At 46.1% G+C, this 17,784-nt stretch overlaps 1 protein-coding gene across 6 annotated transcripts in view; it reads left to right on the top strand.

Moving 5' to 3' along the window:
• The window catches only part of TRAF3IP3 (TRAF3 interacting protein 3), a 241,442-nt gene that overhangs the window by 88,641 nt on the left and 135,017 nt on the right, over positions 1 to 17,784 (top strand). For all 6 annotated transcript variants that reach the window (XM_063955344.1, XM_063955346.1, XM_063955347.1 and 3 more), the window contains exon 2: positions 5,734 to 6,127. In XM_063955344.1, the coding sequence (XP_063811414.1) occupies positions 5,786 to 6,127 (342 nt within the window). In that variant the 5' untranslated portion in view covers positions 5,734 to 5,785. The remainder of the gene's footprint in view (positions 1 to 5,733; positions 6,128 to 17,784) is intronic.

Genomic DNA, 17,784 nt, shown 5'->3' on the forward strand with positions numbered 1-17,784 from the left:
CCCACTATTGCTGTCTCTTGGGCTGCAAAAGGTATTGAAGCGTGGGTTCAGGCATTGGAGGAGGAGCTGCCCGAGGATATTTCTGACATTACCAGACAATACCTGTCTCGCATTACCACCGCCACCTATTACATTCAGGAGGCTTCCTGTGAGGCGGGTGTGTTGGCAGCCAAGGCGTCGACTACGTCTATCCTGGCTCGCCGTATTCTGTGGTTGAGGTCATGGAAGGTGGACCTAGACTCCAAAAAGACCCTGGAGGTACTCACCTTCACTGGGGACATTTTGTTTGGAGGAAGACCTAAATAAATTGTGTCTGAATTAGCAGCTGTAAGACTTCCTTTCTCCCAAATACTAATCCTTCTGCACAGAAGGCAAAAGGTACCACCTTTTCGTTTCTTTCGGCCTCAAGGAAAAGCAAAAGATCAGGCATACCCGAGACAGTCTCGTGCTCCCAAAACCACCAAGCCCAAGGCAAAACAATCCTGGGCAGCCCGTCAGCCTGCTTCTAAACAAGACAAGCCTGCTGCATGATGGGGCGGGCCTCCCCCTGTGGGAACACAGGGTGGGAGGCCAACTTCTACAGTTTGCCCAGGTCTGGTAAAGACCACTTTAGATGCATGGGCGCTGGAAGTTGTGTCTCATGGGTACGCAGTCTCTTTTAAGAGATGTCACCCTCGCCAGTTTTGCACCACGGTTCTCCCTTCGGATCTGTTAAAGGGGCAAGCTTTGCAAACGGTTGTCAGTTCTGAGCACAGGAGTGGTTGTGCCACCCTGTTTCTAGTCCCGAAGCCCAGTAGGTATTTCCAGCCTATACTCAACCTCAAATCTCTGAACAAGTTTGTGAGAGTGTCCAGGTTCCGTATGGAAACACTTCGCTCAATTGTACTGGATATGGAACCCGGAGACTATATGGTATCCCTGGATATACAGGATGCGTACCTGCATATACCTATTGCCATGTCGCATCATCGGTTTCTACTGTTTACCATTGGCTACCTCCACTATCAATTCCAGGCTCTGCCATTTGGTCTGGCTACGGCTCCTCGGATCTTCACCAAGGTCACGGCCTGATGACGGCCCATATCTGTCGCCAGGGAGTAAAAATCCTACCGTATTTGGACGACTTGCTGATTCTGGCAAATCCTCACGAAGTCCTCCTCAGTCATCTGCAACTGACGGTAACCTTCCTGCAAGCCCACTGGTGGCTCATCAATTGGAAGAAGTCCTCGCTAGTCCCAGCTCAGAGCATGGTGCACCTGGGGGCACTCATGGACACACACAGTCAGAGACTGTTCCTGTCTCTAGAAAAAGTCCTGAAGCTTCAGGACAGTATACGATGCTTCCTTTATCGCCCCACAGTGTCGATACACTCGGTGATGCAAGTACTTGGCCTGATGATGTCGGCATTCGACATGGTAGAGTACGCTCAATTTTATTCCCGCTCTCTACAGAGGTTAATGCTTTCCAAGTGGGACGGCCTACCTCAGCGGATCAGATCTCACATGATCACTTTGACTCCGGAGGATCGTCTGTCGCTGACCTGGTGGCTACAGGACCAGCAATTAAGCAGGGGCCTTCCCTTCTGGAACCCCTTACTGGTTCCTACTGACATCAGATGTCAGTCTGAAGGGATGGGGAGTGGTGTTGGAGCAACACTCTCTTTTTTCAGGGTCGTTGGACCAAGGAGGAATCACTCCTCCCAGTAAACATTCTGGAGCTGAGGGCGGTGTTCTTGCCCTGCCTCTGGTACAGAACAGGCCTGTTCAAGTACAGTCAGACAATGCCACCACAGTGGCATACATAAACTATCAAGGCGGCACTCGAAGCCGCATGGCAATGATGGAAGTGTCAAAAATCCTTCGTTGGGTGGAACGCCATCTTCCAGCAATATCGTCAGTGTTCATTCCGGTCATCCTAAACTGGGAAGTGGACTTCCTCAGTCACCAGGACGTGTACGCCGCAGAGTGGAGTCTTCATCCAGAAGCCTTTCAACTCCTAGTGGACAGGTGGGGCCTACATCATCTCGACACAATTACTGCTTGAGGATCTCGGACCAGGGATCCTCAAGCAGCGTTCGTGGACGCACTGGCAATTCCATGGAACTTTCGGCTGCCTTACATGTTCCCTCCAGTGTCACTCCTGCCCAGGGTCCTACGGAAGTTCAAGCACGAAGGAGTAATGCTTCTTCTAGTCGCTCCAGCACGGCCCAGACGGCATTGGTTCTAAGACCTGCAGGGTCTGTCGACAGGGCGTCCCCTTCTACTTCCTCAGCGGCCAGACCTCCTCGTACAGGGCCCTTGTGTCTACCCAGACCTGACCAGACTGGCTTTGACGGCATGGCTCTTGAAGCATCACTCCTGAGGACCAAAGGTTTTTCTGAAGTGGTTATCCAGACTATACTGAAAGCCCGCAAACCGACCTCTGCCCGGATTTATTACAGGGTTTGCAATTCTTACTTCGCCTGGTGTGCTGATAAGAATTATGATGTCTCTAGGTTGAGGACTTCCACAATTCTGGCTTTTCTGAAATGAGGCCTTGACTTAGGTCTTCATCTGGCCTACCTCAAGGTTCACATATCTGCCTTGTCGGTATGGTTTCAGAGAAAAATTGCGTCTATACCTGACATTCATACCTTCACTCAGGGTGTCCTTCAGATTCAGTCTCCCTATGTCCCTCCTGTGGCTACATGGGATCTGACTGTTGTACTAAAGGCCCTGCAAGAGTCTCCATTTGAACCTCTTGAGTCTGTGGACCTTAAATGGCTCACGGCCAGGGTCCTGTTCTTGCTGGCTATTGCCTCTGCAAGATGGGTGCCGAACTTGGGTGCCATGTCCTATCCTCCGCCTCTTTTGATATTTCACTGTGACGGGCAGTTCTACGAACTCGACCGGGTTATTTTCCTAAGGTCTTTCCACCTTACCCAAGAGATTGTGGTTCCGGCCTTTATCTCTTTGGACTTGTCTTCCAAAGAACGTTCTTTGGATGTAGTTAAGGCTCTCTGTATCTATATGGAGAGGACTTCCTCTATCAGGAGGTCAGATACCGTTTTTGGTCCTGTTTGGTTTCCACAAACATGGCTGGCCTGCGAATAAACAAACCTTGGGCAGATGGATTAGAATGGTGATTGCACAAGCGTATGCACAGGCTGGACTCCCAGCTCCTGCCGCTACTCCCATTCTACTCAGTCTGTTGGACCTTCTTGGACGGCCCACCGTGCCGCGTATGCAGAACAAATGTGCAAGGCGGCTACATGGTCCTCAGTGAACACGTTTCTAAGGTTTAATGCCTTTGATACTTTTGCCTCCCAGGATGCTTCCTTTGGATGTCGGATTTTGATATCCGCTAAGGCGTGTCCCCTGCCTTGGGGAACTGCTTTAGGACATCCCCGATGTTTCCCTATGGAAACCAATGTATCCTGCTACAAGAAAGGAGTGTTATGGTAGACTTACCATTGCTAACACTCTTTCTGCGAGGTACATTGGGTTCCACAGGGCGGCCACCCTGACGCACCTAGCTTCTATGGGTTTGTATGGCATTAGCCGCTGGTTCCTTCTCCTGTCATGAGAATGTGGTTCTATGTGACTGACATCTGCCTTCTCTCTTGCCTGCTCCTGCATTGGACTGGAGGAGGCCCCAGTGCGTCCTGGGACAGCCTAAAGCTTTAGCCTATTGGTGCCTCTGGATCAACATCCACTCTACACCCCGATGTTTCCCTGTGGAACCCAATGTACCCCGCAGAAAGAGTGTTAACCATGGTAAGTCTACCATAACACTTTTGTTGAATAAGTGCTTCTCATTTTCACTGCACAAAACTATTTGGTTGGTTTTGCTTTTTACATTATTGCCGCTTTAAAAAAAAAAAAAAAAAACAGGTAGACTAGCTGGGATCTCCCTTACGTATGCACCTTGAGTCCTGTTGGAGAAAGAGCGCTATTTAAATAAAATTGTTATAGTTATTATCTTACAGCCTCTGTAATGTCCCCTCCATCTTCTCTTTCAATGTAACAGTTATTTCAATTTTGTGATGTGTTTTGTTTTTTTGTGTTCTTATATGATTGATTTTATAGATATTAAAACTATCTTAAAACCACTATATTGAGGTTATTCATGTCCTGTTGCCTCAAATTAAGTATATTAGCGCAAGGGGTTATAGAGTTTGTTCAACATGGCATTCTAACCTTGTAACAATCTTGCCCTGTAGTACTTTTGGCATTTTTGTTTTCTATGTTTTCCCCTTTGTTTGGATTATGCATTCTGGAATATTCTGCGTATACTGTATATGTTTATCTATGCCAAAAATTATATTTCAGCTAACTATCCTTATGTGTTTTATAAGCATCTTTTAGATACAAAACAAAACAATAAATAAACAGCGCTAACAGGTGTTGGTATTACATCAATAAATAAAATTTAATATAATCAAATTAGTAAAATAAACACATATTAAAATCAAAACAAGCCTCATAAGCCAGTGATACGACCAAACGGTATTTCTGTGGACTCTAAAAAGGCCAAGTGATGGTAGAATCGTTCCAATGCTTTATAATATCATATCCTGCACGGATAACCATAAGATAATTACCAGATCCTGGGTGGAAGATAGCAGGGTATCCCACCTAGCGCGGTAATGATGATTCTGTCCTGCGCAATTGGAATTGGTGGTTCTCCCTTTTTGTTAAATGCCCACATGCATGGATCGGTCTCTGGATAGATGTATATTGGATGGGTCAGAGCTCTGAAGACCACTGCGGGTCATCCCAAACATTTGTATCCAATTTTATGGCAAGATGATGGATGATATATACCATAAGTTCTCTGGCCTTAGCGATGTCCTGGTCATAGGCTGGCAACCTAACGCGTTTCACTGTCTGTTTGGCAGCTTTATCAAAGGTACCTTTGATAAAGCTGCCAAACAGACAGTGAAACGCGTTAGGTTGCCAGCCTATGACCAGGACATCGCTAAGGCCAGAGAACTTATGGTATATATCATCCATCATCTTGCCATAAAATTGGATACAAATGTTTGGGATGACCCGCAGTGGTCTTCAGAGCTCTGACCCATCCAATATACATCTATCCAGAGACCGATCCATGCATGTGGGCATTTAACAAAAAGGGAGAACCACCAATTCCAATTGCGCAGGACAGAATCATCATTACCGCGCTAGGTGGGATACCCTGCTATCTTCCACCCAGGATCTGGTAATTATCTTATGGTTATCCGTGCAGGATATGATATTATAAAGCATTGGAACGATTCTACCATCACTTGGCCTTTTTAGAGTCCACAGAAATACCGTTTGGTCGTATCACTGGCTTATGAGGCTTGTTTTGATTTTAATATGTGTTTATTTTACTAATTTGATTATATTAAATTTTATTTATTGATGTAATACCAACACCTGTTAGCGCTGTTTATTTATTGTTTTGTTTTGTTCTATATGGTGACTGACTATCACCTTTATTTAACAGCCGCTTTGGGAAAACAACTCTGTTAAAGCGCCCGGAGAGAAAATTATACTGATTTATCAGTACAGGTTTTTTCAATAATTATATCTTTTAGATACAGTCCATTTCAAGCCTTTTGCATTAGGTTCATCCATGATAAGTTAGCATTTTCTATCCTATTTCAAAGTACTTACTGATAACAGAAAATTGTGATTAGTCAATAGTCAATTTTCTAGTTCTCCACACATCACCGGAAATGTTATTTTCTACTGTCCTTTTTTCCAGGATAAAATTAGATATTATATGAATGGAATAAGAATCTAACCTGCATTAAGGCATGGCTACTAAAAGTGGAGAGTGTTCAGTGAGCCATAAGTTTTCCCCTGAGAGCTTTGAGAACAAGCATGAGAGGAGGCTAGAACTTCATGAAATCTTGAGAAGCCGCTACAATATTACATCCTGTCGCCAGGATAATCCCAGCTGGGGCAGAGAGCAGGAGAGGCATTCTCCACGCGAACAGGAGTTCTTCAGGAGAAGACACCTTTGGATTGAAGAATCGGGAGAGAAACGAATTAGGTCACCAACCAAGTCAAACCGATATATAAAATATTCATTGGTGAAACAAAATTCAAGTAAAGCCTTTCTGAACAAAGACCTAGAGCCATTGTCAGGGAATGAGGTAAGTGTTAACTTTTAGGTATATGTATTTAACGTTTGTTCAGCTTGAATTAACATCCCGATAGGATAAACTGTTACAAAAGATAAAAGGGCAATAGATATAAATCTGAATCTAAAATTATGTGAAATCAGTACCTGATTCATGTCATGTATGGTCTAGGTCAGTGTTTTTCAACCACTGTGCCGTGGCACATCAGTGTGCCCTGAGCAGTCTCCAGGTGTGCCGCCATAGAAGCAGAGCCAGGCCCATCAGTGTTTTGCCGCTACTGAGGCCCTGGAACGATCAATACTGGTGGGTTTAGTGGTTGCAGAGCCAGTTCTAATAATGGACCCAGGCAGTGTTGGGCTTTTCTGACTTTCTCAGATGTGGCTCAGGCGTTACCTATGGAGAAGCTGCAACATGAAATCCTAGGACATGTAACTGCACCATGCATCACCATTATATTTGAGTGTGCCTTGGCAATATTTAGATCTTGGTCAGAGTGCCGCGAGTTGTAAAAGGTTGAAAATCTCTGGTCTAGGTTCTTGGGCACTGGTCGTGTGGAACTTTGCAACCTAGCTACTCTAAATGTATAGTGGTTGGAACCCCAGGAGAGAGCAGTGCAAAAATGTTGGGTATCCAAAGTAGATAATTCCTTAAATGTTTATGGGTTTTACATTTAGGAAGGTACATACTAAATAAATACAAACTACATAGCTTATAATTTGATTGTTAAGTCCCGTCAAACAGTTCCTATCAACTAATAATATGAAAGCAGTAACCGGTAGTCCGCACATAATACCTAAGCATTTCACCTCGCATAATCTGTCATGGGAATCTCATTAGTTGGCCACATATAAGACAAAAGTAAGTAGTAGTAGGTGTTTCTTAGAGGAAAGATATAGCTGTGAGTATTTACTCTTATAAAGAGGTTGGTTTTCATAGAACATTTAAAGTTTGGGGGAGAATCTAATCAGATTTGGTAGAGTATTCCGTAAGTAGGTAGCAGCACAGAAGTCTTGTAGGTGGGAGTTGAAGCGTGGGTCAGAGTTTAGAGAAGAAGTTGTATAAACCTTGTTTGCATCTTGCGTAATGAAATTGTGTTTTGCAACATTTCAAAGGATGAGGCATTAGGACAAAGAATTTTTAATGCAGAGAGTGACACCAAGGCAGTGAGTTTTGGAGATTTGAAGAAATTATAGTTTCTCTAACGTCCTAGAGGATGCTGGGACTCCGTAAGGACCATGGGGAATAGACGGGCTCTGCAGGAGGCATGGGCACTTTAAGAAAGACTTTGGACTCAGGGTGTGTACTGGCTCCTCCCTCTATGCCCCTCCTCCAGTCCCCAGTTTTAGACTGTGCCCAGAGGAGAATGGGTGCATTGCAGGGAGCTCTCCTGAGTTTCCTGCTTAGAAAGCATTTTTGTTAGGATTTTTTTCTCTTTTTCAGGGAGCACTGCTGGCAACAGGCTCTCTGCATCGAGGGACTGAGGAGAGAGGAGCAGACCTACTTAAATGATAGGCTCTGCTTCCTCGGCTACTGGACACCATTAGCTCCAGAGGGAGTGAACACAGGTTCGTCCTGGGCGTTCACCCCAGAGCCGCGCCGCCGTTCTCCTCACAGAGCCAGAAGAAACTAAGACAGAAGACGTCTCAGGCGGCAGAAGCCTTCGGTGCTTCACTGAGGTAACGCACAGCACCGCAGCTGTGCGTCATTGCTCCCATACACCTCACACACTCCGGTCACTGTAAGGGTGCAGGGCGCAGGGGGGGCGCCCTGGGCAGCAATAAAACACCTCTCCTATGGCAAAAGTCTATATACATGTACAGGTGGGCACTGTACATGTATATAAAAGAGCCCCCGCCATTTTTTAGTAGGTTTGAGCGGGACAGAAGCCCGCCGCCGAGGGGGTGGGGCTTCTCCCTCAGCACTCACCAGCGCCATTTTCTCTCCACAGCACCGCTGAGAGGAAGCTCCCCGGACTCTCCCCTGCTTGACACACGGTGAAAGGGGGTTTTAAAGTAGAGGGGGGGGGCACATTATTGGCGTTTTTACATTAAGCAGCGCTACTGGGTAAACAATCTGTGTTTTTCTCCAGGGTTATATAGCGCTGGGGTGTGTGCTGGCATACTCTCTCTCTGTCTCTCCAAGGGGCCTCAGGGGGAACCTGTCTTCAGAAAAGAGATTCCCTGTGTGTGAAGTGTGTCGGTACGTGTGTGTCGACATGTTTGACGAGGAAGGCTCACCTAAGGAGGAGGGGGAGTGCATGATGGTCAGGTCGCCGTTGGCAACGCCGACACCGGACTGGGTGGATATGTGGAATGTCTTGAATGCAGATGTAAATTTACTGCATAAACGATTAGACAAGGCTGAAGCTAGGGATCAGTCAGGTAGTCAGACCATGCCTGTCCCTGTGGCACCAGGACCTTCGGGGTCTCAAAAAGCACCATATCCCAGATCATTGACACAGATACCGACACAGATACTGACTCTAGTGTCGACTATGAGGATGCAAAATTACATGATTATTGCCATTAAAGAGGTTTTGCATATCACTGAGGAACCCCCTGTCCCTGACACGAGGGTGCACATGTATAAAGGGAAAAAGCCTGAGATCACTTTTCCGTCCTCTTTTGAACTAAGCGACTTGTGCGAAAAGGCTTGGGAATCTCCAGATAGGAGACTACAAGTTCCCAAAAGGATTCTTATGGCGTATCCCTTTCCACAAAAGGACAGGATACGATGGGAATCTTCGCCGAAGGTAGACAAGGCGCTGACACGCTTATCCAAGAAGGTGGCACTGCCTTCTCAGGATACAGCTTCCCTCAAGGATCCTGCTGATCGTAAGCAGGAGGTTACCATGAAGCACATTTACACACATTCCGGTACTATCGTTAGACCGGCTATGGCATCGGCCTGGGTGTGTAGTGCTGTCGCAGCATGGACAGCTTCCTTATCTACGGAACTTGACACCCTAGATAAGGATACCATTCTAATGACCCTAGAGCATATCAAAGATGCTGCTTTATATATGAGGGATGCTCAAAGAGATATTTGTTTACTAAGCTCCAGAATAAATGCTATGTCTATTTCTGCTAGGCGACTCCTGTGGACCCGACAGTGGACGGGGGATGCCGACTCAAAGCGGCATATGGAGTCGTTGCCTTACAAGGGGGAGGAGTTGTTTGGAGAAGGCCTCTTGGACCTTGTCTCTACTGCTACCGCCGGTAAATCGAATTTCTTACCTTATGTCCCCCCGCAGCATACTAAGAAGGCACCTCATTATCAAATGCAGTCCTTTCGTTCCAATAAAAGCAAGGAGGTACGGGGATCGTCCTTCCTTGCCAGAGGAAAAGGCAAGGGAAAAAAGCTGCATGCAGCTAGTTCCCAGGAGCAGAAGTCCTCCCCTACATCTGCAAAGTCCACCGCATGACGCTGGGGCTTCCCGGGGGGAGTCAGCTCAAGTGGGGGCACGTCTTCGATTTTTCAGCCAGGTCTGGGTTCACTCACAGGTGGATCCCTGGGCTATAGAGATTGTTTCTCAGGGATACATGCTGGAATTCTAAGACGTGCCTCCTCGCCGGTTTTTCAAATCGGCTCTGCCAGCTTCCCCATCAGAGAGGGAGTTAGTGTTGACTGCAATTCAAAAATTGTATCTTCAACAGGTGATAGTCAAAGTTCCTCTTCTCCAGCAAGGAAAGGGGTATTACTCAACCCTGTTTGTGGTCCCGAAACCGGACGGTTCGGTCAGGCCCATTTTGAATCTAAAATCCCTGAACTTGTACTTGAGAAAGTTCAAGATGGAATCGCTCTGAGCGGTCATCGCCAGCTTGGAGGGGGGGGATTGGATGGTGTCCCTGGACATAAAGGATGCATACCTTCATGTTCCGATTTTCCCTCCTCACCAGGCGTTCCTGAGATTTGCAGTACAGGACTGTCATTACCAATTTCAGACGTTGCCGTTTGGGCTTTCCACAGCCCCGAGAATTTTCACCAAGGTAATGGTGGAAATGATGGTGCTCCTGCGCAAGCAGGGTGTCACAATTATCCCATACTTGGATGATCTAAGTTGCTGGACAGCGTGTCGCTGTCGGTGAGGATGTTGCAGGGGCACGGCTGGATTCTCAATATACCGAAGTCCCAGCTAGTCCCTACAACGCGCCTGACCTTTCTGGGTCTGATTCTAGACACAGACCAGAAAAAGGTTTTTCTTCCGATGGAAAAGGCTCAGGAGCTCATAGCCCTGGTCAGGAACCTATTAAAGCTAAAAAAAGGTTTCAGTGCATCACTGCACGCGTGTCCTGGGGAAGATGGTGGCATCGTACGAGGCCATCCCCTTCGGAAGGCTCCATGCGAGGACCTTTCAATGGGATCTACTGGACAAATGGTCCGGGTCCCATTTACAAATGCATCAGAGGATCACCCTGTCTCCCAGAGCCAGGGTATCTCTCTTGTGGTGGCTGCACAGTGCTCACCTCCTAGAAGGCCGCAGGTTCGGAATTCAGGACTGGATCCTGGTGACCACGGACGCAAGCCTCCGAGGTTGGGGAGCAGTCACACTGGGAAGAAATTTCCAAGGTCTCTGGTCGAATCTAGAGACTTGTCTCCACATCAACGTCCTGGAGTTGAGGGCCATATACAACGCCCTACGCCAGGCGGAGGCATTGCTTCGGGACAAACCGGTTCTGATTCAGTCAGACAATGTCACAGCAGTGGCTCATGTAAACCGCCAAAGCGGCACAAGGAGCAGAGCGGCCATGGCAGAAGCGACCAGGATTCTTCGCTGGGCGGAAGGCCATGTAAGCGCCCTATCAGCTGTATTCATCCCGGGGATGGACAACTGGGAAGCGGACTTCCTCAGCAGGCACGACCTGCACCCGGGAGAGTGGGGACTTCATCAAGAAGTCTTCGCACAAATCGTGGGTCGGTGGGGACTGCCTCAGATAGACATGATGGTGTCCCGTCTCAACAAAAAGCTAAAGCGGTATTGCGCCAGGTCAAGAGACCCTCAGGCGGTAGCGGTGGACGCTCTAGTGACACCTTGGGTGTTCAGATCGGTCTATGTGTTCCCTCCTCTACCTCTCATACCCAAGGTGTTAAGAATAATAAGACTAAGAAGAGTAAGAACAATCCTCATTGTTCCAGATTGGCCACGAAGGACTTGGTATCCGGATCTGCAAGAGTTGCTCACAGAAGATCCGTGGCCTCTTCCTCTAAGACAGGACCTGCTGCAGCAGGGGCCCTGTCTGTTCCAAGACTTACCGCGGCTGCGTTTGACGGTATGGCGGTTGAACGCCGGATCCTAGCGAAAAAAGGTATTCCGGAGGAGGTCATTCCTACCCTGATCAAGGCTAGGAAGGACGTGACATTGAAACATTATCACCGTATATGGCGAAAATAATGTTTCTTGGTGTGAGGCCAGGACTGCTCCTACGGAGGAGTTCCATTTGGGTCGTCTGCTTCACTTCCTGCAAACAGGAGTTACTTTGGGCCTAAAATTAGGGTCCATAAAGGTCCAAATTTCGGCCTTATCCATTTTCTTTCAAAAGGAATTGGCTTCTCTTCCTGAAGTACAGACATTCGTGAAGGGGGTGCTGCATATTCAGCCTCCTTTTGTACCTCCGGTGGCGCCGTGGGATCTTAATGTGGTATTAAGTTTCCTCAAGTCACCTTGGTTTGAACCACTCGCAACAGTGGAGTTGAAATATCTCACTTGGAAAGTGGTCATGTTGTTGGCCTTGGCTTCTGCGAGGCGTGTTTCAGAATTAGCGGCTTTGTCACATAAAAGCCCCTATCTGGTTTTCCACGTGGATAGGGCAGAATTGTGGACTCGTCCTCAATTTCTGCCTAAAGTGGTCTCTTCTTTTCATATGAATCAACCTATTGTCGTGCCTGTGGCTACACGGGACTTTAAGGATTCCGAGTCCCTTGATGTGGTCAGGGCTTTGAAGATTTATGTGGCCAGAACAGCGAGGGTTATGAAAACTGAAGCGCTGTTTGTTCTGTATGCAGCCAGCAAAGTTGGCGCGCCTGCTTCAAAGCAGACTATTGCTCGCTGGATCTGTAACACGATTCAGCAGGCGCATTCTACGGCAGGATTGCCATTGCCTAAATCGGTTAAGGCCCATTCCACTAGGAAGGTGGGCTCGTCTTGGGCGGCTGCCCGAGGGGTCTCGGCATTGCAGTTGTGCCGAGCAGCTACTTGGTCGGGGTCAAACACCTTTGCAAAGTTCTATAAATTTGATACCCTGGCTGAGGAGGACCTCCTGTTTGCTCAAGCGGTGCTGCAGAGTCATCCGCACTCTCCCGCCCGTTTGGGAGCTTTGGTATAATCCCCATGGTCCTTACGGAGTCCCAGCATCCTCTAGGACGTTAGAGAAAATAAGATTTTACACTTACCGGTAAATCTATTTCTCGTAGTCCGTAGAGGATGCTGGGCGCCCGTCCCAAGTGCGGACTTCTTCTGCAAGGCTTGTATATAGTTATTGCTTACATAAGGGTTATGTTATAGTTTCGTCGGTTTAGACCGAGACTATGTTGTTTGTTCATACTATTAACTGGGTAGTTATCACAAGTTATACGGTGTGATTGGTGTGGCTGGTATGAATCTTGCCCTGGGATTCCCAAAAATCCTTTCCTCGTACTGTCCATCTCCTCTGGGCACAGTTTCTCTAACTGGGGTCTGGAGGAGGGGCATAGAGGGAGGAGCCAGTGCACACCCAGAGTCCAAAGTCTTTCTTAAAGTGCCCATGCCTCCTGCGGAGCCCGTCTATTCCCCATGGTCCTTATGGAGTCCCAGCATCCTTTACGGACTACGAAAAATAGATTTACCGGTAAGTGTAAAATCTTATTATTGTTGATGGTTAGGGAGACTAGATAGCAGGTGGTGAATAAAATGTGTATGCGCAAAAAAGGCAGAAGGCTGCGGGGAGAAAAACTTGGGACCTTAACAGATGATTAAGAAATAGAGATGTTGAGGAAGTAGTTAGATGAATGAAGGGTTTGCAAAAGAGATGTTTGGTCAGCGATATCGAAGGCACCAAGATGTCAAGAAGGAGGAGTATAAAGAAGTAACATTAGACTTTGCACTTCGCTGTAATTAGATCATTGATCATTTTTCTTCTGGGATGCGCAAGAAAGTACAAAACCAGGACATTACTTGGAGAGTGAGGATGGGCAAAGGGTTTTTTGTTTCTTTTGGAGGAAATAGAGATCAGTTTAAGAAGTGTGCTACGTATATATGGAGGAGGAGAGATAGAGCTAGAATTAGGGTGGAGGAGTGGCTCATAGGTTAAGCTGATGAAGAGTGTGCAAACACCTTGTCCTCCGTTACTGGGGACAATGACCTGTAGTTTGGTTGGGGATTATTAGTGAAGGTAGGTTGGGTGTGCAGGGTCTGGCAGAAGGAGATGGCATGTTGAATGGTGTTAATTTTGTTTTGGAAATAGGAGATAAAATCTTAAGCTTTGAGGTAGATGGAGGTGGTTCAGAGGGGACGGGTTACTTCTGCGTTGTTTTTTGGATGTGGGTTGGATCATTTTATATGTGGTAACTGGTGCTGCATTGTCTTGGGCTGAATGAGTGTGTTCTTGTTGAAAGGGTCAGCCTGATCAGGGCAGGAAATTATAGTGATAGGAGAGAGCAGTTGTTTTGGTGAAAAATATAGGTGTATAATAAGTGTATAGTTGTTACTGTGTGGGATAGTATTCTGGGATTGGATATATGAGATTAATGAGCAGTTTTTGGTGGAATGAGAATTGTGTGTGATGTGGGTGCAGGAAACAAAACTGTTCAGATTAGCAAGAAATTAAATAATATAGGGAAAATGATAATGGGTAGATTTAGTAATGGAGGAGTATTATGGGGATGTGTGATTGAGTGATGGATGTGAGTTGCGGATGAATGTGGATGGCTTGGAGTGGTTATTAAGAGTAGGAAGAAACATTAGATTCAGGTAGTGCACTGCAGTGGATGAAGCGGATGCTCCTTTGACAATCCCTTAGCTGGGGCAATGGATTTCTAAGACTCCATATATTGTTTATGACACTGAAAGTGGCTCTGCTGGTTGTGTAGCTGAACAGAATTGGAGACGTCACTGGCAGTTGAGTTCTAGTAGTTGAACAGATATAGTAATCCAGCAGATCCTTAAAACAACATTGTTTTTGGTGTGAAACTCATCAGTGCTGCTGTCTAATTTAATAACTGAGATCAAGACTGAATAATGGCTGCACTGCTACTATTGATTTTCATATTAAATCATCAAGAATGCCCTAATAAGGTGTTACCGGGATGTGGTCTGGATCCCAACAGCAGTAGCATCCCAGCGGTCAGAATTGTGACTGATCCCAATGGCAAGTACTGGGGTTAGGATTATGTTTAAGGTTATGGTTAGGCATTTAGGGAAGTGGTAAGGTTACGCTGCGAGGGAGGGGGAGACTGCTAGGGTTAGGCTGCAGGAGAGGTGGGTTAGGGGTAGGGTTAAAATATTTACTGGGATCAATTGGGAATGTAAACATCGGGATGCCACTGTCAGCATTCTGACTTTCGGGATCGTGACTGCCGGGATTCCGATACCATCCCATGTTACCTGACAACTGGAATCCCATCAATCTTTATATATAGGAGTTTATGAGTATACGTATAAGCATAAACTATTTTAGTAGAAGAAATGCCTTAAGGCCTTAAAATACAAAATACAGTCACCAAATATGTAGGAAGAAATGCATCAGGCTGTGGAGAGAGATAAAGTGGATCTTTAAGCGTAATTTGTCTAGGACGTTCTATGAAATGACAGAAGCTGATTGGTTGCTTTGGGCAACTTCTCCACTTTATCTCTCTTCAAGGCTTGATACATTGTCCCCATAGTGTAGAAGCTGGGAATGCCTGAGGTAAAGTTGGTACTTGACATAAAGACAGGTGCGTATCTATAATGGTTGCATGGTGTGTGATGCATGCCACACACCCTAAACCTGAGAATATTGGGGGTCATTCCGAGTTGATCGCTAGCTGCTTTCGTTCGCTGCGCAGCGATCAGGCAAAAAATCGGCACTTCTGCGCATGCTTATGCGGTGCAATGCGCACGCGCGTCGTACTATTACAACGAACGATGTAGTTTCACACAAGGTCTAGCGAAGCTTTTCAGTCGCACTGCTGGCCGCAGAGTGATTGACAGGAAGAGGGCGTTTCTGGGTGTCAACTGACCGTTTTCAGGGAGTGTTCGGAAAAATGCAGGCGTGCCAGGAAAAACGCAGGCATGGCTGGGCGAATGCAGGGCGTGTTCGTGACCTCAAAACAGGAACTGAATAGTCTGAAGTGATCGCAAGCGCTGAGTAGGTCTGACGCTACTCTGAAACTGCACAAAATTATTGTGTAGCTGCTCTGCGATCCTTTCGTTCGCACTTCTGCTAAGCTAAAATACACTCCCAGTGGGAGGCGGCATAGCGTTTGCACGCCTGCTAAAAACTGCTAGCGAGCGAACAACTCGGAATGACCACCATGGTCTGATCTGCCAGCCCTATTTTTCCTGCAATTTATTCAAAATTTATTGAGTGACACAATTCTGAATAAAACAAAAACATGTTGCATGCGCAGAAGATAGCTTGCATTCTGGCACTATACACAAGTCATTACTACCTCCTGCACATGCGCCAGTGCTGTATTTCTGGGGGAGCCCACACAAAACTCCCACATCCTAGAGGGTCAGCTTCTTTCATTTGTTCTACTTGCATCAGATCCCATTAGCCCACTCCTGAGGATGTGGATGGAGCTTCATGTGTCAATCATGCATTGAGGATTTAGTAGTATTATTTTGAATAGAACAATTCAGGAATGTCAGGTTATCATTCTAAAAATGTATTTAATCTTTACGGCTTGTACTGGACTATTTTAATTTCAGGGTTATATCATAGTTGCCTACCCTCCCTCATTCTGCAGGAGACTACCTGAAATAGTAGTAATCTCCCTCACTCCCTGAATGGTCCCTCAATCTCCCTGAAATAAAGAAATCATAGATACATACATTAAAATGGGATCAGCAGCGCCATTTCCCTGCATTAGTTATAAGGCACAATGATCCCTATGGCTACATGCATTTTAAAGGTTTCTTGTGGCCACTTACAGTATATGGAACCTCTTGTAAAACACAATACACAAACAATTCCTGCAAAATATCAGAGTCTTTTCTTCAACAAGTAGATCTTACTAACTTTGGGGCTCATTTACATTTGGATGTAAGTCATTTTCATGACACGCCTCTCCGATGTAGCAGTACATGCCCGCACTGATAGGTGTTATTTTCACAATCTCCCTGAAATACTTTTTCAAAAGTAGGCAAGTATGGGTTATATATAATATATTGCAGAGATAGTTCGGCGCTCACATGTGTCCAATTCTTATTGCTCCGGTGCCCTCCTCAAATTGACATACTGTAGGAATAAATGATAGGCGGCACTCCGAGACTTAAGCAAGATAACTTGTATTATACTTCCATACCGCCGATGTTTCATGACACTAAAGTTCTTTTTTCAACGCAACATAAATTCAAATATGAATATGATCTTACCTTATAAAACAGTGCATACCCCAGTGAATAAAGTGATTTCCGGAACTCCGCACGTGTAGAGACCTGCCGGTGTCCGTATCTGATGATGTACAGTGGCTGGGACCTCACAGGTTGCCTATGGAACAAGAAGTGTCTCCGCCGCTGTGTGAGGAAAAGTGAATAGTGATAAAGTGTAACCCAACATAGCAACAAAGTTATTGAACATATGAATGCTGTAATCATGTAACGCTTATATCAAGATGTTACTATAGTTGCCACTTAAGAAAATATACAACATAGAGCAAAAGGTTCACAATGCATATGAAAATCCAGACTAATTAATACTAAGGGGGTCATTCCGAGTTGATCGCTAGTGAAAAATGTGCGCAGCGATTAAGTGAAAAAGCGGCACTTCTGCGCATGCGGCGCAGTGCGCACGCGTGACGTACTTTCACAACGGCCAATGTATTTTTACACAAGGTCTAGCGACGCTTTTCAATCGCAATGCCAGCCACAGAGTGATTGACAGGAAAGGGGCGTTTCTGGGTGTCAACTGACCGTTTTCAGGGAGTGTTTGAAAAAATGCAGGCGTACCAGGAAAACCGCAGGCATGGCTGGCCGAACGCAGGGCGTGTTGGTGACGTCAAATCCGGAACTGAACAGTCTGAAGTGATCGCAAGCTCGGAGTAGGTCTGGAGCTACTCTGAAACTGCACATTTTTTATTTTTTTTGTAGCCGCTCTGCGATCCTTTTGTTCACACTTCTGCTAAGCTAAAATACACTCCCAGTGGGAGGCGGCATAGCGTTTGCACGGCTGCTAAAAACTGCTAGCGAGGGATCAACTCGGAATGACCCCCTAAAATACAAGATTTACGTTAGATAAAGACACTCCACTGGATTTTTTTTATTTAGATCCATTTAGTCTCCAGACAAAGCAATTTCTTTGCTCTTTCTCCTCCTTGGTAATACTGGTACATGGGGGGGTAATTCCAAGTTGATCGCAGCAAGATATCTTTTAGCAGTTGGGCAAAACCATGTGCACTGCAGGTGTGGCAGATATAACATTTGCAGAGAGAGTTAGATTTGGGTGGGTTATTTTGTTTCTGTGCAGGGTAAATACTGGCTGCTTTATTTTTAC

Source organism: Pseudophryne corroboree, chromosome 2, assembly GCF_028390025.1.
Source record: "Pseudophryne corroboree isolate aPseCor3 chromosome 2, aPseCor3.hap2, whole genome shotgun sequence".
Lineage (NCBI taxonomy): Eukaryota > Metazoa > Chordata > Amphibia > Anura > Myobatrachidae > Pseudophryne > Pseudophryne corroboree.